Source organism: Crocuta crocuta, unplaced genomic scaffold, assembly GCF_008692635.1.
Source record: "Crocuta crocuta isolate KB4526 unplaced genomic scaffold, BGI_CrCroc_1.0 scaffold134, whole genome shotgun sequence".
Lineage (NCBI taxonomy): Eukaryota > Metazoa > Chordata > Mammalia > Carnivora > Hyaenidae > Crocuta > Crocuta crocuta.
The window spans coordinates 3479091-3504909 of NW_027530183.1; the positions used below are offsets into that span (position 1 = coordinate 3479091).

Genomic DNA, 25819 nt, shown 5'->3' on the forward strand with positions numbered 1-25819 from the left:
TTATTGATAGCAGCAACAGCCAAATTTAAAGATCATAAAAATTGTACAGAGAACTATTAACATTTTTAAATGCTTTTTGTTTTTTAGGTTTATTTACTTTGAGAGAGTGTGTGTGTGGCACGAGCTGGAAAAAAGCAGAGAGAGGCGGAGAGAGAGAATCCCAAGCAGGTTCCTTGCTGCCAGCACAGAGCCCGAAGTGTGGCTCAATTCTATGAACCATGAGATCATAGCCTGAGTGGAAATCAAGAGTTGGATGCTTAACTGACTGAGCCACTCAGGTGGTCCCTTAAATGCTTTAAAACAAGAATGTTCAAAAAAGATATGTGTACATTAATAATATGCACTGTTCTGCTTGATTTCTCACACATAAAAGGGATCTGTGGAGCCTATTTTCATGAGAATTAAATAAATAGGATCTGTATTGTTTCTGTTCTTTTTTCTCCATTGTATACGAGCTAAAATCTTTATATTAGCAATCTGCACTTGTGTTTGAACAGCTAATATAAATTATCTTACTTTTAGAAAAAAACAGCATAGGAGTACCTGGGTGGCCTCCAATGTCAGCTCAGGTCATTATCTTATGGTTCCTGGGTTTAAGCCCCACATCAGGCTCTGTGCGGACAGCTAGCTCAGAGAGCCTGGAGCCTGCGTCAGATTCTGTGTCTCCCTCTCTCTCGGACCCTACCCTGCTCATGCTGTCTCTCTCTCAGCAATAAATAAAACATTAAAAAAATTTTTTTTAGAAAAAAAAACCAGCATAAAACCAGCAAATTATTCAACTAAATAACTAAGAGTAATTGCTTTTGAATTATAAACATGAACATTCTTTTTAAAGAGTATTTTTTGTCTAAAGCAAATATAATTTATTACTACCTACAAGTTACTATGTAATAATGGAGTTTATTTAAGATGGTATAAGCATTTCCATAATAAACCAACATTTTCAAGATGTTTTATTTAACTTAGTTTTATTTTATTTTAGTTTTTGTTTTAGTTTGACAAAGAGGCGTTTTATTTTTTTTTATTTTTTCTTTTTTTACAAATAGTTTATTGTCAAGTTGGTTTCCATATAACACCCAGTGCTCATCCCAAGTGCCCTCCTCCATGCCCATCTGCCCCCTCCCTTAACTTGGTTTTAAAATATACTCTGGGAAAAAAATGTGTAGGTTCTTTGTGAGAATAAATGTTTTTGAAAATTTCTCAATAGCAAAGAAAGATTTCAGGATGGATATGGTCCTGAATCAAACAATTCAAAGCATATTTTATTTTTAAAAAGAAATCTTTTGTATTTCCTGTAGTGAATATAAAATTTCTAAATCTGGAAATTAGGTTTGTTAATATTTTTAACAAATAAGGGTCAATAACATTATAAATCATTTTTGTAGATATATATGTATATTTGGAAACAAGATGCAGCCAACTTTCTTTAACATATGTACCTGCATATATTCCCTGATAAGATAAAAGGCTCATATGCAAACTAGGACACAGTTTAGCATAATACTCATTTTATAGGTAATAAAAAAATCACCTAGTCAAACAAATTATATCAGACTACTGTTGCCAAATTTAAAAGATTAAATATATTTCCATTAGTGTTTAACTTCTTACTGTTTAAGTCTCAAACCAAGGTTCAAGGGTAAAAAAAACACTTTCCTCAGACTTCACTAATCCACACTATTAATTTACCAAATAAGTAAATATTATTTTGAAACACACACGAGGACATTAGAAATTATGAGTTGATTTTTATTATCTGCATGTTAATAAAATATATTTCACATGTTAAAAAACATATATATGTTAGAAATAGTCATCTACATCAGTATGTATCTCCACTATTTATACTCTGAGACTATCATGGTTTTATCCACTTGAATGAATAATTAAGGCTTTAGTTTTCTTCCCCCACCCCCCACAGGCAAGAATTCTTCACATAAATGTCTCTAAGAAGGCATGTTCATAAGGTCAGGCTGAGTTATTATTCATATGGTAGCTGTTGTGTGTTGTGTAATATTAAATAATCATGAAGTACAACTTCTGAAAGAGGAGATCTTAAGCTATAGAAAATGCCTATTGTTTGCTGCCACAACTCTACAAGTTTACTGATTAGAGTTAAAGTGTAAAATTGAGCATAACACACATTTCTAAGTTTTTATTTTCTGTCCTTGAAAATTTTCAGAACAAGATTATATACAACAATCTCATAAAGCTGGCTACTTTTTAAAAACGCACAATATACATGCCCATAATATCAACTAAGTCTTTGATAATTTCCTTTATTTCAAATTCATCACTAATTTGCAGTTCCTGAATTGAAGAAAAAAAAGCAAAGCTTCTTTTATTGGAAGTAAAGCACTATGTGTAGAGTATGTTCAGCCTAGAGTTATGCTTAAGCTTAAGTAACAGAACAAACCTTTAGCAGAGCACTTTGAAGGTAATCTATGAATCAAAAATAATCCACTGGAAATAATGGCCTTAACCATGAATATGACCCTTGATTATGTCTCCCCGCTAGCTGAACTAGAAAGCACCTTCAAGTTGCCTTTCAGCTATGTCCCAAAGTTTGTCTGGGAGGCAAGGGAAGATAACAAAGCTTTAATCTTCAAAATGTAGAGGATTAGATTGATAACTCTAATTTTGTTTTCTCTTCCATTTATTTAAGTTAAAAATAGCCTCTATTCGTGTCTAAAACATCATTTTATTCTACTCAAATATATTGAGATTTGTGGGAGAACCAGGTATTTTGAATCAGAGCTTTACCCTGCAAATAATAAGAATTTATCATTCACAGGGACACCTGGGTGGCTCAGTTAGTTGAATGCCTGACTTTGGCTCAGGTCATGATCTCACATTTCATGGGTTTGAGCCCCACGCCAGGCTTTGCACTGATAGCACTTAGCCTGCTTCTGATACTCTGTCTCCCTCCCTCTTTCTCTATCCATCCCCAGTCTCTGTTCTCTCTCAAAGAAAAATAAACACTTAAAAAAAAAAGGAATTTATCATTTATAAAGTTGTTTTTTTATGCCCCTCATATTAATACTGTAATATTATGATTTATTAATCACTTCACATTTATTACCTAATTCATCTATTTTGGTTAAGCACATTTTACAGATGGGGTAACTTACACTTAGAGGGATTAAGCCCAGTCGCTGAAGTAAGGATCACATAGCTACTGACGCAATAAATAATTCAAATTTAGGCTGTCTGACTCTAAATCTATAAACCTAAATACTATGACTTTTAAAATATGGGTATAAAACTTCATCCTAGACCAAAAAATTATGATCTTCAGGAGTTGTGTCCCTAAATTTGTGTTTGGAAGCTGGTGGTTTGGGAACTAATTCGTTATCACCATGCTACTCTGCCTCCCTAGAGTTGCTGATTTTGATTAGCCGCCTCTTATCTCTATGAACCAGTCCTTTAGGGAAGCCTCTTAGGAGATAGTGCAAGATAGACAGTGCTGTGGAGGATTAAAAAGAAGAAAACATGGCTCCTGCCTTGAGAAGATTACAATCTTAAAATTCTACTAACTCATATATTGCAGGGCTATAAAGTACTCAGACTAGGATGCTTACTAAAGATGGCTTTGTGAAAGCAGTACAATTTGATCAGGGGTTTGGTGGAAAGAAGAACAGAAACTGACAGAGAAACAACTAACCTGGGAATAAAGGGTTGGCATCGGAAATAAGACCTGTGGAATGGTTTAATAACCCTTCTTTATTTCAAAAAACAATTTTAAACATTTCAATTCAATTTTCTCTCAAACATACACAAAATTACTGACCTTCTACATTCATGGCTTCTCTTAGAACCTGAAGTTTCTTTTGTCTCTCTCGGATTCGGTCCAAAGCGCTTGATATTGCTGAGGAAGTGGGCAATTCTCGAGCATGAAACATTGGATCCACTTTCTGAGGGCCAAAGATATCCAAGGCTATGCTTCCATCTGAGTATCTTGCCTCCTTTTTTCGAGGAGTGGTTGACGTCCGCGCTGTTACTGCCTCAGGGAGATATTGTCGGAACCCACCACTTTCCCCAGAAAAGTCTCTCTCAGTTGTGCAAAGCAAGTCCATGGATGAAGCCCAAATCTTCTTCTTGGGAAGCACATCAATGCCAGGGATAGTTTTTTCTGGGCCACTAGTTTTGAACTGGTAAGGCGAACAGGTATTTTCAGAATCTTCGCGTGCAGAATTATTATCTGATGAAATGTCCTTGAAATAATCTTCCTCATCTTGTGTGTCTCTGATGGACAGAAATCCCATAGATTTACTAAGCCCTTTGTTAAGAAAGGTCGGATGAGAGAATGGAGACTTGTGTATGTCTAGTACATCAGAAGTAGCGCTTCTTCCTGGAATGATAAGAATCTATCATGTATGTACAGAATTTTTAGAAAAAAACTGGAATGTAAACTAACTATTGACAGTGAAACTGCTGGTAATTTTCTAAATTTTCCTAATGGAGGGATCAGAAATGAAATGGGATGGTGGCGATAGTGAAAGTGGAAAGAGAAGTTATATTTGTACAACTTTTCATGGTCCAATGTTTCTTATCTAATGAAAACAATAATGTAGTGAACTTACTTTTTGGAGTAGTGTTGTTTTATGTTCAAAGGTAAATTATTTGCTTTTTTAAAATAGACAAAAGTTTTTGATACTATCCAATTTGGCAGCATATTAATTATCCATGAAATGATTTGGGGTAATAATAGAAGGTAGAGTACATTCCTTTAACTTCTAAAGGTATAATTCAAACATGCATCACTTCAACACAGCCCTAATGTTTTCTGGTCATTTAAATAAATATTTTTAAAGAAGAAACAAAGAATTCTTGCTATATCCTGGACAAAAAAGGACTGCAGCATTTGTTATCCTTAAGTATCAAAATTTGATTATAATTAGATATGTTCTAAGAAAATTTGTTTGAAATCCAGATAATCTGATTGCTTAAAAACCAGTAGGTCATCCTAATTTTTCTATGGCACCAGTCTAAAAATGCATTGAGACACAGCAAAAATGCCCAACCAGAAATTATTTTTTGGAATCCATAGAGTGAATAACAAAAAAAGTCATATATTTATGGCTCCACTATCAAAAAAGAAATGTAGAAAAATACTTCAGAGTTACTAACCCCGAATATTTTCTGTGTGACCTTCTGTGATCCATCTCTGATAACCTATTTGCTATGTATACAATACAAAATAATGACTAAAACTTTCCTAGTAATAATAAATTGCTTAGTAATTCATCTGAATAAGTCAATGGCCTCTTCAGGGTGATAGCTATAAGCTTTAATTCCCTGACTCCAAATTTTACCTTAAAAATCTTACAAAAGTGAATTTATTTCAGGTTGGTCTACAAATATTTGCTTACTAGAGAATTAGATCCAAACATTTTGCTTTTCTTGCAATTCAACGTTCCCCCAGCATGGATGTTTTTAAATCCAAATAAGTGGGGCACCTGGGTAGCTCAGTTGGTTAAGCATCCCACTGCAGCTCAAGTCATGATCTCGCAGTTTGTGGGTTTGAGCCACGCATTGGGCTCTGTGCTGACAGCAAGCTCAGAGCCTGCAGCCTGCTTCACATTCTCTCTCTCTCTCTCTCTCTCTCTCTGACTCTCCCCTGCTCACACTGTCTCTCTCTCTCTCTCTCTGACTCTCCCCTGCTCATGCTGTCTGTCTCTCTCTCTCTCTCTTAGAAATAAAAAAAAAAAATGCAAATAAGTATAACATCAATATTTGGGGCATGTCATATAAAGAACACTGAGAATATACCACACCAAATCTAGACATAGATTATCACAGACTCTAGTGTCTAATCTAAGATAATTTAAAACTGATAAATACATGTCTATGTTACAATATTTTATGGATAAATTACATTCTTAAACAAACCACATATTGAAACTCATTAATTTAAAATTTTATTTAAAATAGAGAACAGACATATTCTTCAAAATTGACAGAATACATTAGGTAAAAAATAAGAATCGAAAGGATTTAAGGGTCATACAGCCATAGATGAACTCAACAATCTTCTTTCTTTTACTACTAAACTTCCAACAAATAGCCAAAACTTAGAGAAAATCAAACGAGTATTTTGGCGACGTCATAAATTCATAGTCAAACACGTTGGACACTCAGCACCATGTATTAATAGTAATTTCACTCAGTTTCTACCGTGCTTCACGTTCCCTCATTCTTCAGTTTTCCCACCTTAATTCTCTCTTCTGTTTTCTGATGATCTTGTCTCATATTCCAACAAGAAAACAGAATCTGTCAGGTGAGAGCTTTCTCATTTTCCCATGGCTAATTCTATACATTTATCCATGTCTGCCAATCTTTTTGTTTATCTCAAAAGATGAAATTTTCTACCAGGTAAAGGCCAATTCCCAATATGTGTTCATTCCCCCCTCCTTTAATGTTATCAGGGATTTTACTATTTTGGTTAACTTCTGCCCTCCATCTTAATTAACCCCCCTTTCTTTTGAGTCATTCCCATTTGTATATAAACATGCTTTAATATCTCTATAATAAAAAGCAAACTAAACAAAACCGCTCCCCTGTTACCACATTTCCCTCTTGCTACTGCTGTTTCCAATTTCTTACTTCACATTCATTATTCTACTCACTTTAGTCAACTTCTGACTCCTCCACACCTGGGCAACTCTCCTTATGTATCACTAATGACCTCCATATTGCCAAATTCAATGATTTTGTATGCATATACTACTTACCTCTCAGCAACAACTGATGGTAATGACAGTCACTTAATACAGAATAATCCTCTTTACCAGAGTGGTTTTCTCTTACTTTTTAGACTGCTCATTCTTAGTCTGCTTTTTCCTCCTCTATCAGATATTCAAATGTTGGATTTCCTCAGCTATCAGTTTTAGAACTGATTCACTCTTTTCTTATATAATTTCATCTGCTAATAAGACTTTAAGTATTATCTATATACTGATAACTCCTAAATTTTAAATCCTTGGCACCAACGTCTTCTGGGAGCTCCATTCTTACATAATTAGAACTTCTATTAGTATATCATAGAAGCACCTCAAACCAAGCATGCTGAAAACCAACTTTTTTCTTTCCACATCCTGAGATGTCCATTCAACCCCAATCCTTCCAATTACAGAAAGTGGCATCATTATCCAATTGATTGCTCTAAACAGAAATACAGGGACCATCCTGAAATCTTTCATCATCTTTATTGCCCATATCAAATCCATCAGAAGTACTGGCTATTTAACTTCGAAAAGATATCTTACTCCATGTGATTATGTCCATTTTCACTGGCATCACCCTATTCCCAGTTAACATTACCACTTGACTAGAAAACTGCAATGGCTTTTGGATAGGCCTCCTTACTTCTTTCTTCATCCAACCATTTCAGCAGTCAGAGTTATCTTCTCAAAATATAAATTCCATGATGCCACTACCTTTTTCAATAAGTCTCAAAGGCATACTATTATACTCAAGATAAAATCTGACTCCTTTCAGGTCTGCTGTTTGAATCTTTTTTTGTCTCATCTCCACTTCTTTTACTCCATCCAGGCCACAGATTTTCTTATTAAGCTCTCTTCTATATTAGGACCTTTATACATATTGTTTTCTCTGCCCTGAATGAGAATGCCCAGATCTTTCTCATGATTAGTTGTTTCTTATCCTAGACTTTTATTTTAAATATGACTTCTTCAGTGAGTCCTACTCTGACCACTATTGAAATAAACACTTCCAAAATATACCACGAGTCTATTCCATTTGTAACAGGTAGATTTATCATTCTCTTTTAGGTCATTAGTATTTACTAACAATATATTAATGGGCATGGTATCCTAAAAGCACTGTGTCTTCTCACCAGCCATATAAAATTTAAAACTAATTGCTAATAAGGTGGCTCTTGGATAACTACTTCTCTACAAATGCTAGGTTTTTATCTTTCTGCAAATTAGTAGATATAAAAATATTTCAGTTCCTATTAATTAAAAGTCCAGAAAGTTATCATTTTTAAATCTGTAACGTAGAGGGAGAAATAAAGATTTTAAGAAGATAAAAAGTCTTCATAATGGAACACAGTCCATTTATTTTAGTTAAACTAGAAAAAAAAATCTTCTTTGTAAAGTACATTGCGTTTTAATTATTTTTGTTATATATGATTAACATAATCCTTACCATCATTCACCTTTCCCCTCACACAAGGCAAAAAATTCAAGTGTCTCCTACAAGCTAAGTTCAAAATGATGTTTCAGTATTAAAAGAGGCTCCCCGATTCCCCATCTGTCCTCACAAGAGTGTTCAAGTACATAAAAAAAGAAACATGATATTGTCAATACGCCCAAGTTCTGAAGCACTATCATGCTGATCTGATCATGGTGTAGGTTTCCGCCTTAAGCTTGGCAGGAAATGTTTGATTTCTTTCTGCTTACTGAAGCCATTTTATCACCATTGGCAGTATAAAATAACAAAATGGGTACAGACAGCCCACTAGTTTAGGCCTTAAGTTTTTGTAACAGATCTGAGAGGTAAGATATAAGGAAAGACCTTTTAAGGTCATTTATTCATAGATAAAAGCTGTTACTGTTAAGTTTTAGTATAACAATCAAATAACTTAGCTATAAGGCATTGTCCCTAAAATCGCTTACTTCTTTAAACCTAATTTTGTATCTCATGGTTTTGAAATTTTCTTTCCTGAAAACTATGGCTAGAAGCTTAATAAACTAAAGCTATCACTACATAAAGGTTTCAGGTTGGTTCTCACCAGAGAGAATGTGTTAGTACTGATGTAGTATAACAAAGCCCTTTACTGCAAGTGGCCACTGGCAGTTAAGAACTGGCACTGCTGGGGTTCCTGGGTGGCTCAGTCGGTTAAACGTTTGACTCTTGATTTCAGCTCAGGTCACAATCTCATGGAATCCAGCCACACATGTGGCTGTGCACAGGCACTGCGAAATCTGCTTGGAATTCTCTCTTCGCCCTTCCCCCGCTCATACTCTCTTTTTCTTTCAAAATAAATAAATAAGCATTTAAAAAAGAAAAACTAAACCCTAGCACTGGTGTCCTAGAGGAGTATTTCTTCTTCATGAGGCAATTTTTTTAATCTTAAAGTTTTATATTAGTATATGCCATTTACTATTAACTGCTAATTGCTGGTCTGGTACTGGCTATAATTGGTACATTATATTGATTCTGTCTTTGAGATGTGGTTGTATACATTTGTTAAAGGTAGTTTAAGAGACCCCTTGAGCAGTAATACTACTGTGGAAAGCAGTGGCTAAGAACTGAGGAATACTCTTCCATTACACTTGATCTAAAAAAGGCTATTGTTTCTGTATGTATAAGGACCTCTAATTCTATCCAAAATGTAAACATAAACAAAATTTGGTTTATCTTGAATGATAAATTGTAGTTCCTTACAAATTCTTTTGAGTTTCGGTATAGAGATTTAATTCTCCAATAAAGGGATATGACTAGATATAAAAATCAATGGGCAATCTAAAGACTTCTCTGTTAAAATTTTAAAGTCACTACAGTCACCTGGAGATTATCTGCATTTAGATAGTCTATAAGTAATAAGCATTCTAAAGAACTATTAGACAATAATACTGAAAGTTCTTAATATAAAAACAAAATCGGAAAAGGCATTAATAATTGGTTTAAAGCTTTTTTAAAAGATTATTTGAGACAGAGAGAGACAGAGAGAGAGAGGAGAGAGAATGTGCATGCACGTGAATGCAGGAGGGACAGAGAGAGAATCCCAAGTAGGTTCCGCACTATCAGCATGAGCCTGATGCCGTAGGCTCAAACTCACAAACCATGAGATCATGATTTGAGCCAAAATGAAGAGTCAGATGCTTAACTGACTAAGCCACCCAGGTGCACCTAAAACTTCTGATATATTTGTTGTTATAGTAAGAAAATAGTCTAATAATATGACCCAAGATGGTGAACTACAATTTTTTATTACTTTGCATACAACTTAATGTTTAAAATAGATTATCTAAAACAATAAATCATAGTCATATATTTATGAAACCATTAAAATTATATTACAAATGTATTATTAAATTCAATATTTTTATAACTTTTTCTCCTATCCATTCAATCGACAAATACTCATTTTTCATCTACAAAAACTAATGTGCTTAATGTAGTAGGTGTTATCTCTCCTTAGCATCTACCTGTTCAGAAAGCTTAATTTTGTATACACATTTATTTAAAAATATGTATAAATATGTATAAATGTAAGTGACAATAAAATAACCTGCTATTTAAAGTATGTTAAGGAGTAGGTATAGATTCAGCTCCGGCTCTAACTGCTAACACTAAAATAGTATGTGATAATTACTCTCTGTAACAATAAGACTGAATGATTGAAAGTAATGCCATTTAAACTATGTTAACACTTGAGTCTTTAAATATGGCAAGATGACCCTTTCTGTTTTCTATAGAATACATGATGGAACGGAATAAAATGGGGGACTATTTATATACAGAAGCATTTCTTTTTTTTAAATGAAAAACTGTATTTAAAACATAACAATTAATAACATTATAGTTACTAACTCAACAAATAAGAAGCAAACCAACTTCAATTCTGTAACATGGCCATTTAATCATAGTAGGAAATGATAGAAGAGAATTCCAGAAAGAGATTAGAGAAAGAAAGGAAAGAGAAATAAATTAGGAGAGAGAGAAATGGAGGAAAGCGAGTGAGGGAAGGAGGGGTAGGGATGGGGGAAAGGGAAGAGAAACTAAAAAGATGATAAATAAGAGAAAGAAAAATCACTTCTTTTAACACTAAAAATCACTTCTTTTGTAACATTCACTTATTAAAGTGCTCATTATGTCTTCTTGAAAAAGACTCTTTTGGCTTGCTATTGACATTTAACTATAATATTCTATTATTCAGTTCTAAAATAGGAGACTAAATGAAAATTTGATTGATTAACAAAGTGCACCAAAGTTCACACTATATCATATCTCAAGTCATAGTATAGTTTTAAAATAGAGGGAAAGATTTTTACCTACAAGAAGAAAATGTGTGTGTGTGTGTGTGTGTGTGTGTGTGTGTGTGTATGGACATAAGTACAGTAGGAAACACAAGAAAAGTTTAAAAACACTTTTCAAATTGTCATCAAAGCATTGCAAAAGCTAAAAGTTAAACAAAGTCTATCTTCTGTTTTTTTTTTTGACCCATGTATAAATAATGTATGTATTAAAAAAGTAACCTTACGTAACCAGAAATAAATTGATTATACTGACGGTATGAAAGCAAAGATACCTTTTCGGAAAAGGAGTCCTTATTCACCATGACTAAAACAGTACCAAAATAGACACTTAACTAACTGAACCATTACAGAATCACTCCATCAGAAACAACTTTATTACTTTTCCTTGACTTCTCAAGTTAAGTAGTATACTTGCTAAGGGCACATTTTTCCTTCTCAATATGAGAGTTCTGAATTCTGTAAAACATTTGGTTCAGATAATCAAGAGTCTATATTTAGTTTTCACAATAAGACTTTTAGGTTTTAACTAGACAGCTGTGCCCTGATTATCTGATTAAATTAAAAAGTTAAACATCTTAGCTTTTTAATCTATTATCAGTTAGAATGTTTTATTAGAATATATTTAAGCAATATTTACATTTACTTTGCCCAGGCACAAGATTTAAGACAGTAAGATTCTTCACCTACAAATATTTTTGTTAATGTTTAGATTATCAGAATTATCAATATTGCTTGAGAAACAGAGAACAAAGATAATCAGCAAAAACAAAAGTTCGTTTTACAAGTGAGCCAAGCTTGAAGTTTAACAGTGAAAAAAATTTTCATGTAAATATTCATTTTTTCTGCTTTCATTTTACATGTTTGGGATTTGTAATAATTTTCTTAAAAAAGCAATTATATAGGAACCATAGTTATCTAATGTTATTTGTAAACAGCAAAACCACTCTTCGTCAGGTTTTATTTACTAACTATCTTGTAACCTAAAACAGTATTTGATAATTGCAAGTCAAAAAATTAGTTGGTCATAAATCAACTTAGGGGGTTGTGACTCTGATTAAAATAAGAAACAGAATAGAAAACAGAGTGCAGCAGGAGCACCCGGCTGGCTCAGTTGTGACAGCATGGGACTCTCGATCTCAGGGTTGTGAGTTTAAGCCCCACATTGGATGTAGAGATTACTTAAAAAATATAAAATTAAATCTAAAAAAAAAGGAACAAAGAAATAAACAGGCTACGTAAAATATAATATTGCCTTCTGAAACTTTGTTTCAATAGTGTTTATGTATATGAACTTGTATGTGTCTGTTTCACCTTGCTTTAAAATGCAGTTTTTGGGGCAGCTGGGTGGTTCAGTTGGTTAAGCATCCGATTCTTGGTTTTGGCTCAGGTTTTGATCTCACAGTTTCTAAGTTTGGACCCCGCATGGGATTCTGCTAAAAGCTCGGAGCCTGCTTAGGATTCTTTCTCTCCCTCTCTCTCTCTGCCTCTCCCTCGATCCCTCTCTCTCTCTCAAAGATAAACATTTAAAAATAATAAAATAAAAATAAATAAAATTCCATGATAAAGCAAATAAATGATATTACTGCTGTAATAACAATATTGGAAAGGAATTGATTTACTATGTGAGTCCTGGCTGTCTTAGTAATGTTCTCTGCATAATTTTAATGGATTTATATATTAATATAGTTATTGTTCCTGTCAATTCCCTGCTTCCACTTTGCAGGGAATCCTTTTGTTCAATGTTTATTTACCTTTTAGAGAAAGAGAGAGAGAGGTGTGAGCAGGGGAGGAGCAGAGAGAGGGAGACAAAGAATCTGAAGTAGGCTCCAGGCTCTGAGCTGTCAGCACAGAGCCCAACACAGGGCTCAAACTCATGGACTGCGAGATCATGCCCTGAGTTGAAGCCTTATGCTTAACTGACTGAGCCACCCAGGGGCTTCTGCATAGTTGTATTCTAATTACAGTCACAATAATCAGATTTCCAAGTCAGGTAAGTGTGATTTCATAAAAGAAACAAAAATAAGGTTAAAGCTCAAAAATTTCCTATTAATATATTCTTACCTGTTGGTAACCCTTTTCCTCTCAATCGGTCTCGAATAGCCTGGCTTCGATCAGGCTTTTGTTCACTGTTACGGGAAAGTTGATCTGTCTGTACACAGATAATCAAAAATCAAGTTTGAGAAAACAATCTCCCTTTGTTTTCATGGTAATTGTCTACACAATGACACTAGTTAGGCAATTTTTGGAGTAAAACATTAACTAAAGACACTCAGCACTTGCTACTTGTAATTTGTGTTCCTTCAACAAGATTTATGTAGCTCAGTTCTGGTCAATTCATCTTCAGGAAATGAAAGATAAGGCAGAGTTATAGAAGAGCAATTAATCTGCTAAACAATGAACAAAGTTAGCCAAACTAAAGTAGTTAAAATGAGTTACATCTGAAAACAGTAAACCTGAAGAGTTCTTTTTTTTTGTGAATATTACATTAATCTGTCAAGTTAGATTATAATTTGAAAAACATGTTAATTCTGGTACAATAAAAATTTTCTCCTGATTGTAACTATGCATTGAGGGTATTGACTTAAATAATTTTCAAAAATAATTTTCCAGACTTGTCCTGCCAGAAATTACATTTGAGAAATGCTTTAAACTAAATGAACATATTGAGGGATTAGAATTAAATTTAAATCAATGCTCTTTTAAATTTTCCTTATAATAAAATGTGTAAGTAGTCTTAAGCTTTAATAACTTTAACTGAGGGTACTCCTTTAAAATAAAGCATGTCATTTTTTCCCTCCCTGGCTGCTTGAAGCTTGGGTGCCATTATAAATGACACAGTTAACTATTTGGACTGGGAAGTTCATAACCAACCGACTACTTCAGAGGAAACAAATGGTCATTGATATTCTTCATCCCAGAAAGGCAACAGTACCTACAACAGAAATTTGGGAAAAGCTCGCCGAAATGTACAAGACCACATCAGGTATCATCTTTGTATTTGGATTCATAACTCATTTTGGTGGTGGTAAGACAACTGGCTTTGAATGATTTATGATTCCTTGGATTATGCAAAGAAAAATTAACCCAAACATAGACTTGCAAGACATGGCCCATATGAGAAGAAAAAGACCTCAAGAAAACAGTGAAAGGAACACAAGAACAGGAATAAAGAAAGTCAAGGGGACTGTGCAAAAGCCAATATTGGTGTTAGCAAAAAGAAATGAAATACCTAGCAGTGAGCTGGAGACCGAACAACAGAAGGAGTAAAAAGATTCTGCAGTGACTTTATCTGTGGTGAACACGCAGATTTCTCAAGAGAAGATTAATAAACTAAGAACTTTAAAAAAATTAATAAAATAAAATAGAGGATATCAGGAGGAAGAGGGGTGGGAGGATAGGTGAAATAGGTAAAGGGGATGAAGAGTACACTTATCATGATGAGCAACTGAACACTGAGTAATAATCTACAGAATTGTTGTACACCTGAAACTAATCTAACACTGTATGTTAACTATACAGGAATTAAATAAAGAACTAAATAAAAAATGTATTGGTGAAAAAAAAGCATATTATCTTAAAAAATAAAATAAAAGTATCTCAGTGTGGTTTTGATTTGTATTTCCCTGATGAGGAGGGATGCTGAACATCGTTTCATGTGTCTGTTGGCCATCTGGATATGTTTGCACGTATAGGAGGATTAGGAGGAACTTGACGGAGGAACAAGGGGGAGAAGAAGGGCGGAAATGGTGGGGGAAAGGGAGAGAAGCAAACCATGAGAGACTTTTGAATGCTGACAAAAACTGAGGACTGATGGATGTGGGGGGAGGGGGGATGGGCATGGAGGAGGACACTTGTGGGGATGAGCACTGAGTGTTATGTGGAAACTAATTTGACAATAAACTATTAAAAAAAAATAAATAAAATAAAAGTATATCAAATTAGATCAAATTCCACATGATTAGGGATGAAAAACTAGAACACTAGCTTTATTTAGATGATCAACTAGAGTAAAAACACCAAGAAATAAATGAAGGAGAGATAATGATGAAGAGAAATTACTTAAATCTGGCACCAGAATGCATACATATTTGTTCACCCACATACAAACACACATATTTTAATATTCCTCCATTAGTGAAATGTGTTTGAATATGGATTATAAATCCAGGGACACTGGGTGGCTCAGTTGTTTGAGCATCTGATTTGGGCTCAGGTCATGATCTCGTGGTTCAGGATTTTGAGCCCCGTGTCAGGCTATGAGCTGTCTTTGGATTCTGTATCTCCCCCTCTCTCTGTCTATCCCCCACTTGCTCTCTGTCTCTTTCTCTCTCAAAAATAAATAAACATTTAAAAAAAAACCCCAAAATGGTAGCTGTTGGAGTTCTCTCCAGTGATACTAGCAAGAGCAATGGAAAGATGACGGGGACAGTGTTGTTTCTTCTTAGAAATTTGCCTCTGGAAAGACAGGCTCCCCATATTCACACCCTGATTGATCCTTCTATTCTTCTCTCCTTTTAAACAATCCTACAACATACCCCATTTAGACTTAATATCATTCCTCAAACATACCCTGCTCTTTCCTGCTTCACAGCATTTATCTAGGATTACGTCCCTCTGCCTAGATTACTTTCTATCTAGACTTTCGGATCTAGTTCAAAGTGCTATTTTTCAATGCAGTCATAATTTGTATTCTTTCCCCTTAAATCTTCAAAAAGCTTTTAAAATTCTTCTTGTGTTGCTTTCCATACCCTTTTCTATATTTTATAATTAAGCAAATGGTCTCTAAATAAGAGCCCTTAGAACGTAGAGCAAATATTTTATTCAAATTAATATCTATCTGCAGTATCTAACACAGATTTCATATGTAGACAAGCAACAAATAGTTTCTGCAATAAACTGACCTAAATACTAAATGTAAAGAGATGGAGATCTTTTATCTAATATGGGCAACTAATAGAAGGATAATAGAATTCCATGGAGGAATATTTCTTCATAGAAAGGGGAAGAAAAAGGCGCCTGGGTGGCTCAGTCAGTTAGGTGTCCGACTTCGGCTCAGGTCGTGATCTCACGGCTCGTGGGTTGGAGCCCCGCGTCGGGCTCTGTGCTGACAGCTAGCTCAGAGCCTGGAGCCTGCTTCAGATTCTGTCTCCCTCTCTGTCCCTCCCCTGCTCATGCTGTCTCTCTCTCTCTCAGAAATAAATAAAACATTAAAAAAAATTTAGAAAGGGGAAGAAAAAGTAATTCCAGTAATTTTACCGTAGGGAAAAAAACAGCAAGACAAGTCTTAGAGGAGGTGTGGTATACTAGAAAGATCCCTGAACTAATAGGAAACAGACACCCATAAGCTGTGTGAGTCTCAATTCCCTTACTTATTTATAAAGTGAAAGAGTAGGTACAGATCAATATTTCTCAAAGGGAGCCTACAGAACATTAGTATTATGGGAAAAATCTTTTAAAAAAAAAAAAAAAAAAAGGACCCAAATAAGTTTCACCTACATGTAGGCATATCATTCTTGAAGGTAACAGTCTAGTGTATTAAAGTCTCTGAGAAGTTCTGCAGTGAAAATATATTTTAATTTCTTTTAAATACTGAGTTTTCCTTGAAATTATTTGATCATAAAGAAATTTGTATTTATTTAATTAAAAATGGTTATTTATTTATTTTGAGAGAGAGAGAGACTGCAAGTTGGGGAGGGACAGAGAGAGAAGGAGGAGAGAATGCCAAGCAGGTTCCACACTGTCAGTGCAGAGTCTGACGTGGAGTTCAATCCCACTAATTAATTATAAGATCATGACCTGAGCCAATATCAAAAGTCAGATACTTAACTGACCGAGCCACCCAGGCATCTCCCACAAAACTATATTTGAAAATATTTAGGGGCGCCTGGGTAAAGAAAATATTTAGGAAACTCTGGTTTAGATAGAGGGCTTTCATATATTTTTAGTAGCACCTTTGTTTAAAAAAGTAACATGCAGGAATATAAACAAATAATCAATTATAATTGGAGCAGCTCAGTTAAGGAGGGGAAATCAGCAGCCAAGAATCTCATTCACTCCATCTCTATTACCTGTATTCCTTTCACTAAAGAAGTACAAAGGCTGCATGGGGTACAGTTTACAAACCATTTGCCTGGAAGAATCTATGAGACTGTTTCTTACTGATTGGCAAACTGTGTGGAATTTGGATGTACGCCTGCCAGCCATACAACATTCTGGTTAAGATAACAGAACTAGACCCCTAAGGAAGAAGTAAAAAGCTGTCAAGAATACTGTGCAACAGTGGCAAATCTGTGGTTCACACAAAGGAGGAGGACTTCACTTGAAAGGGTAAGAGCAGGTAAAGTTTGGATCTAGATAGATATCAGAAACCAAGGGGTATCCACACTAGGCAAATAGGGTAGAATATAGCTCAAGAAATGTGGAGGTGGGATGACAGATACAGGGTTTGTTATTTTGGGATTCTTCAGATCTGAGACAACAGAGAGAATGGGAGAGTCCAGGTCTCAGGGCATCTAGCAGGGATCCAAGCATGTATCACCCCTGCCCACCAGGTGACAGTGTCCATAGAAGGTGAGGAGGATTTCAGGAACAGCCAGGGGTCCAGACAAGTAAGTGTCCAAGAAAGAGGTTCTAAAGCAACAAAGTGCATTACTAATGTCAAAAGCCATTTTGTATGTCAATGCATTTTCATAATAGACAGAACCACTTGCTGAGGATGTCAGAAAGGAGGCAAGAGCAGATGTTTTTAGCTCTAACATGCTGTGACTCCGTAGTACTTGCTGGAATAAAGTTCTAGAAAAAGACTAATTCTCAAGAAATCCAGGAGACTATGTCATTGCACTGCCTTCTAAATTTTAAGTACTGTTTCAAATAAACCATTAACATTAGAACAGGAAATTTAATCTCCTGTTCCTTGTCTTTGTTGAGAAAATGATACCAATCTATCTTTAACAAAAATGCTGTGATATTCGGCTAAATTTTAAAATATGATTATCTGCACCAGTTGGAAATGCGGCTTACCCCAGAAAGATTTCCCAGAACCAATTTGACCAACTGTTTCACATAGGAAAATGAAGGCGCACAGTTGCTGTTCCTAATGTGGGCACTGCAAGCGTCCAGGACAGTTCGGACAGAAACTCGGGCGTATATAACATCTTCGCACATTCCAAGCAGTATGCTGTTGAGATGATCTCCAAGCTTGATTGGCTAACGTAAAGAAAGAAAAAGCCACATTGAGAAGTGTGGGTACATCTTATCTAACAGAGACAAGTCATGGCAGGAGTCATAGGAACCACACCAAACACACTTCAAATACTTGGAGGAAATGAGCTCCTTCTCTTCCAGTATATATATTTTACTGCATTTTATCTTTTCATAATCCAAAAAAATTACTAGCAGAAGACAGTTAACACCCATCTCCCAAGATAAGAAGTCTCACAGAAAACTTTTTGAGGGGTGGGGGAGTGTATAATAAAGAGATGGAATTCCTTGGTTATTCAAATATTTTGGTAATCAGTTTTGTAAGTGAGTGAGTGAGTGAGTTTGTGTGTGTGTGTGTACATTTTGGGTAAATAAATGATTTCTTAACAATTGATAAAAAGTAACATATTCAATATACATTAAATAGAACTTGACATTCTCATGCTAACTTAAATTTCAAAAACTGTAATGACTCAAGTCATTTAAATATCAGTTCTCATTATGTTGGTGAAACAGAGAAACTGGAATGTTAGATTGTTTAATTAATTGACATGACTTGTAGAATATTATATCCAAATGCCCAATAGGCATACAAAGAAATGCAGACTAAAACCACAAAAAGAAGCTAATACACAACTAAACAGAATGTCTGAAAATAAAATGACTGATAATGTTGATAAGGAGAAAAGCATTGTTGGTGGGAGATTAAACTGGTACATCCACTTTGGTTGAAACATGCTTTTCCTGTGGTCCATCCTTTCTGCTTCTCATTCATTTGTGTATTATGTTATCCTTTAGATCTCATGTTAGATACAATACCCTTTAAGAAACACATCCTAACTCTCTAACTCGAGTTAAAGGCTCACATTGGTTTTCCACAGCATCCTCCACATTTCCCTACCACAGCATTCACACTTTGTTATAACTGGTTATTTGATTGCCTGAACTCATGGATGTACTCCACAGGCATGGGCCATTCTATTCCTAGTATCTAGTACAGTGCCTGACACAATACAGGGGCTTAACCTTTTGAAATGGTATTGAATAAACTGAGGACTGATGGATGTGGGGGAGAGGGGAGAGATGGGCATAGAGGAGGGCACTTCTGGGGATGAGCACTGGGTGTTATATGGAAACCAACTTGACAATAAACTATTTGTATTAAAAAAAAAGGAAATGGTATTGAATATTTGCTAAATGATTATGATTTCTGATACCGAAATACTAGTAAAAGTTTATATTTCCTCTCCAATTTACGCATTATTGATATTAACTTAATTTTCAGTTAACTGAAGGGTATAAAGTGTTAATCATAGGCTGTGATCACAGTTTGCATATATGTATAATATATACCAATATATCCAGTAATAATTTAACTCATTCACTTCTATGTATCAAGCTGAAACGGAGGATTTTTCATGATACAAAATGAGACCAAACCAAGTTGAAGATATAATCCATCTTTCATGGATCTTAGGATGTCTGAATTTTAGAATAAAAGCCTAAAACGACAGTTACTTTTTAACTTGATTAAAACAAACCTTTATACTTATTTTTGTTTTTGACTTCTAAATACCTGAAATAAAACCCAATTCTGTATGTTAAATCTTTGCTCTGATGAAATATAGTTATCTTTTCACAAGGTAACAGAGACACCACCACAAGCATGAATCCTTCAAAGGACACAATGACTTTAAACCTATATTTTTCAATAATAACACTGAATGTAAATGGACTAAATGCCCCAATCAAAAGACATAGGGTAGTAGAATGGATAAAAATACAAAATCCATCTATTTGCTGTCTACAAGAAACTCATTTTAGACCTGAGGATACCTTCAGATTGAAAGTAAGGGGATGGAGAAGTATCTATCATGCTACTAGAAGTCAAAAGAAAGCTGGAGTAGCTATACTTATAACAGACAAACTGGACTTTAAAGTAAAAGCAGTAACAAGGGATGAAGAAGGGCATTATATAACAATTACAGGGTCTATCCATCAGGAAGAGCTAATGATTATAAATGTGTACACACCAAATGCGAAAACACCTAAAAACATAAAGCAATTAATCACAAACAGAAACAATCTTATTAATAAGAGTGTTCTAATAGCAAGGAACTTTAATACTCCACTTACAGCAATGGATAGATCAACTAGACAGAAAATCACTAAAGAAACAATGGATCTGAATGACACACTGGACCAGATGGATTTGACAGATATATTTAGAACACTACATCCTGAGGCCATGGAATTCACTTTCTTCACAAGTGCACATGGCACATTCTCCAAGATAGATCACATACTGGGACATGAAGCAGCCCTCAATAAATATAAAGAATTGAGATCATACTATGCATACTTTCAGATCACAATGCTATGAAACTCGAAATCAATCACAGGAAGAAATCTGGAAAACCTCCAAAAACATGGAGGTTAAAGAACACCCTAGTAAAGTTCATAGGAAGATGTGGTTTATCTATACCATGGAATACTACATGGCAATGAGAAACAATGAAATCTGGCCTTGTGTAGCAACNAGATGGCTTCCCTGGGGAATTCTAACAGATGTTTAAAACAGAATTAATACCCATTCTTCTCAAGCTATTCCAAAACATAGAAATCGAAGGAAAACCTCCAGACTTATGAAGTCAGCATCACTTTGATTCCCATACCAGACAGAGACCCAGCAAAAAAAGAGAACTACAAGCCAAAATCCTTGATGAATACAGATGCAAAAANGGGAAGGAGGGTGATGGACATGGAGGAGGGCATGTGTGGAGATGAGCACTGGGTGTTATATGGAAACCAACTTGACAATAAACTATTAAAAATATATATATAGTTATCTTTTTTTTTAAAGTAGGCTTCATGCCCAGCATGGAGCCCAATGCAGAGCCCAGTGCAGGACTTGAACGTAAGACCTGAGCTGAGATCAAAAGTCAGATGCTAAATCAGCTGAGCTACCCAGATCCTGAAATAAAGATATTTTTAAAGTTTCAATTACTATTTATTATTGTGTTCATATTGGTTCTTAAAGAATCGGTTATTTTAGAAAATAAGGACTAGAAACAGTCCAATGGTCATTAGAGCCTAAGACTTCAGAGAGTGTTGTTTTATTGGTGTCTGTTGCCAAAGGCTTAGTGAAGTATGCTTTTGAAGTGACAAGAAAAAAAAGTAATGAAGTAGAAACTATACTTAGAGACCTATCATTTCTTTGCTTCTGCATCAAAAAAGGTCATCACTTTAGTTCAAGATTGAAATCATCAACACTTATAATCATTCTTATCAGTCATTTAGTTAGAAGAAATTACATAGACTTGCTACAATTTTTGAAGAAGTCACTACATTTCAGACTAAATTGCTGAAACCTGGATAGTTACTGCTATAAATTCTAAGAACATTCTAAGAACAATAATGTCTTTAGTATTTTATTATTTCCTTCTGAGAGTATGACATTAATGTGAACAGGATAGAAATGCTGGTATGCCTGACAACATGCTGTAAAACATATATAAATACAGGAAACAGCTTTCTAAAAAGGATGAAGTTGTACAGATGTGACAGTTTGACTTACCTGGCTCTGAGGCACTTCATGATCAGCTCCCCAATACAAAGTCATTCCAAGAGAATATATATGGATCTAGGGATAGAATTTTAAAAATAATTTTATGGTAAAATAAAATTTAAAACTTTTACAAGTACTAAAAAAAATTAGGAAGTATTGTATATTCATGAGTTTTTGTACTAAAGTATAACACATGATTTGAAAAAATCATTTCATATTTTGCATAAAAGTATGTAAGAACTTAAAGACTAGAAATGATCAGAACAAATTTCCATCTTTATTCCTTACCCTATCATCCATGAATAATTTTATTAGTTCTTATTTATTTTCAAGTTTCCTTATGCAAACTCACACAAATACTTATATTTCTTTTCCTTCCTTTTTTTAAGTAAAAGGTGAAAGATTTATTCAATCTAAGGAGAAACCAGAGTATTCTTCTTCTCTTTTTCTAAATTAAATAATCCCTATGACTAATGTGGGTCTTAAACTCCTGAACCCAAGATCAAGAGTCATGTGCTCTACAGACTGAGCCAGCCGGGTGCCCCACAGATACATCTTTTAATTTCTCCCCTCATTATAAAATTTCAGAAAGTTTAAAATAACTCTGTACTTGCATTTTATATTAACGAGAGATATAGGTGATGTGATTTTGTACTTGCAAGTGTTTCTCTTGACTTGGTTCTCTGAGATTACGGAAAAAGGTGTAAATTATCTGTAATTTTGATACACATTTCTGAATTCTCCTACACAGAAGTTGTAGTATTTTGCATTTCTACCAGCAACAGAAGAGATTTTTTTTTCACAAGACTTGTCTATAGTATGTGCTACAAAGATCTAGATTTTTGCCAGTCTGAAATAGGAAAAAAAATCTCACTGAAAGTTGTTTTATTGTGCTCACTTCGGCAGCACATATACTAAAATTGAAAGTTGTTTTATTTCCCATTGAAGTTCTGATTAGCAGTTTTTTACTAAGAACGGATGGGGTAGGAGATGGAGAAAGAAGTTGGGTGAAAAAAGATTTTATTTACATTGTTTGCTTCTTAAAGATGAAAAAAAATAACACATTTTTTGCCGATAGAAGTGATTCAACAGGGAAAACTGGAAGTACAGGAGACAGCGAGGTTGCTGGCAGAACATTGCTGAGTAAGTGGAAGAGGGTGAAAGGTTAAGGCACAAGGGAAGCAGTTGGCGTTACAGAGTGCAAACAGTTCATCTGTAGTAAGGAGGCAGAGAATGTGGGGATTTAGGTGAGTAATCTGGTAGTGGGATCCCGGAAAAAGTTTCTTCTGACTGCTTCTACTTCTTTCCTGTGAGACAGGAAGCAAGATGAAAGTGAGGACGGTTAATCCTGCAAGTAATCATTTCCCATTTTCCCCTCCTGTGAAGAAATTCAGGGCTAAACTTTTAGCCCATCTCTATCAATACTGTGTAATCCTACTATGTGTATTGTTTTGCACCAATCTTATCCCAGCATCAGCTTATTTTCTTGCCTTTATTTTCACCTGTGCTCTTATTTTCTCACCTTTATTTTTTAATTCTGGAAACTCTCTAATCCTCTTCAGAAAAAGGTGAGGTATGTATGCACAAGTAAAACTGGCTCTTTATATCCTCACAGCACTTTAACCTTACTTCAGTTTTGCCTCCTAAATTATTCCAAATCACAGATTAGAAAAGAACTTCTTTTCAAATATTTTCATAGCTCCCAACTTAAACAAAATCCCAATTCTTTATGATAATAAACAAGGCTTAGTCTGACTAGCCTCCACTTCCATTTTCTAGACAGATTTGTAAGTTCTCCTTCTGTAATACTCCTTCACCTATTACAACCTAAACATTTCAGCACTGCAAAACAATTTTCTGTTGGCCAAATAAATCCTTCTCTCAATTTTTCTTGAGTAGTTCTTTCTACCAAGAATTTTTCTTCATCTGTCAATAAAATTCCTAGACATGACTGATGGTCTAGAGATGTATGATATGCAAAATTTCCCAAACAGGATAAAGTGTTCTCTCTTACATGTACAGTTATATTTCATTTGCATGTCTAATGAAACAGTTAACTAATACTGCCTATAATATAGTTATGGTGTGTCCATGTTTGTCTTCCTGGAGGAAGTGTTTTTAACATAGCTTAGTATACCTCCTAGCAACTAATGCAGAGCTTGTACACAGTAGATATTCAATTCATGCCTGCAGGTCTTAATTAAATGTACATTAAGTTTAAGATAGCATAGTGCAGGCTATTTGCATATTTTAGTTTTGATTTCTTTTCAAAGAGCCTTGTATGTGAACCCCTCATATGCCAAAAACACTTCATGGCTTTAGCATAAAAAACTAATTACATATTCAAATATATTTCTTTTAACACATGACTATTGATTTGTGAGTCTCTGAGATGTTGTCAGTGCTTTAAGATTCTTTATTATATTTACTTATCAATATGCTAAATGAGTTACTATATATTAATGATTTTTATAAATGACTATATAAAGTTAGTAGCACAATTATTAAAATTAGGTTATAATACTGTACACCTGCTGATCACCTAGGTATATATTATAATGATTAATTTTGTGTCAACTTGAGTGGACCACAGGATGCCTAGATAGTTGGTCAAATATTCTGGGAATTTTTTTGAGAGTTTTTTGGATAAAATGAACACTTAATTAAGTAGACTGAGTAGAGTAAGCAGATTGCTCTTTCTAATATGGGTAGGCCTCATCCAATCATTTGAAGGCCTGAATAGAATAAAATGTTTTACCCATTCTGGAGAAATATAAAATATCTTTCTGTGTGACTGCCTTTGAACTAGGACATCAGCTTTTTATAAAAAAAACTTTTTTAATGTTTATTTGAGTGAGTGAGAGAAAGAGAGAGAGTGAGTGAGCAAAGATGAGTGGGGGAGGGGAAGAGAGAGGGAGAGAGAGAGTCCCAAGCAGGCTCTGGCTGTCAGCACAGAGGGCTGGAACCCACAAACTGAGAGATCATGACCTGAGCTGAAATCAGGAATCAGACTCTTAACCAAATGAGTCACCTAGGAGCCCACCTTTTTTCTGGCCTTTGGACTTGAATTGAAGTATCAGCTCTTTCTGTGTCTCAGGCCTGCTGGCTTTCAGACTGGAACTTACCATCAGTTATCCTAGTTCTCAGGCCTATGGCATTAGAAAGGACAAGCATGGCTAGACTTGGGAAGTGGACTTAAGAAATTCAGTTAATTAAGTGGATATGTGAAAAGAGAAGAGTCAGAGATAAAGACACAAAGAAAATATGTATGGACGGGAGGGCACTTGAGTGAGCTAGTTAATATAACTAATGGGGAACAAAATATGTTTTTGTCTTACAGTTAGTTATAATGAGCTGGAATGTAAAGTCCATCAGTGGAACAACTTTGTCCTACTCACTATTCTATTCTAAGACCTTCAAGAGCACTTAACATATAACAGAAGTAGATAATAACACACTATAATAATAGTACTCTGTGAGGAGTACTATTCTAAGTGCTTTACTGGTACTATCTTACTTAACTTTCTAATAACCCCATGAAGCAAGTACTATCATCATCTCTTTTTTTTTTTTAATATTTTTATTTATTTCTAGGAGAGAGAGAGAGAGAGAGACAGCGTGAGCAGGGGAGGGTCAGAGAGAGAGGGAGTCACAGACTGAAAGAGGCTCCAGGCTCTGAGCTGGCAGTCAGCACAGAGCCCGACGCAGGGCTCGAACCCACGAACCGCGAGATCATGACCTAAGCAAAAGTCGGACGCTTAACCGACTAAGCCACCCAGGGGCCCCTATCATCATCTCTTTATATAGAAATCACCTAAGGCATAGAACAGTAAGCAAGTTGCATGAGGTCACACATTTTTCAAGTAACAAAGCCAGAAATTTTACTCAGAACCCACAGTTGATAAATATTTGTTGAAAAATAAAATGAGATAATAATGAAACAGTCATCACTGAGAAGGTTCAAAGAATACCCTCTACCTCTATACCCATTCTCTAAAGAGACAGAAAGTTTTCAGAGCTTTGGCTCACTGATCATAAGACA

The 25819-nt window shown here is 34.9% G+C and overlaps 1 protein-coding gene across 9 annotated transcripts in view; it reads right to left on the reverse strand.

Annotated features, from left to right (window-relative positions):
• The window catches only part of PTPN13 (protein tyrosine phosphatase non-receptor type 13), a 199399-nt gene that overhangs the window by 95738 nt on the left and 77842 nt on the right, over nt 1-25819 (reverse strand). For 8 of the 9 annotated variants that reach the window (XM_077765152.1, XM_077765151.1, XM_077765147.1 and 5 more), the window contains exons 4-7: nt 21787-21852; nt 18030-18215; nt 13071-13158; nt 3791-4351 (exon numbers count right to left, since the gene is read on the reverse strand). In XM_077765152.1, the coding sequence (XP_077621278.1) occupies nt 3791-4351; nt 13071-13158; nt 18030-18215; nt 21787-21852 (901 nt within the window). The remainder of the gene's footprint in view (nt 1-3790; nt 4352-13070; nt 13159-18029; nt 18216-21786; nt 21853-25819) is intronic. The other variant, XM_077765150.1, reaches the window with a different exon arrangement.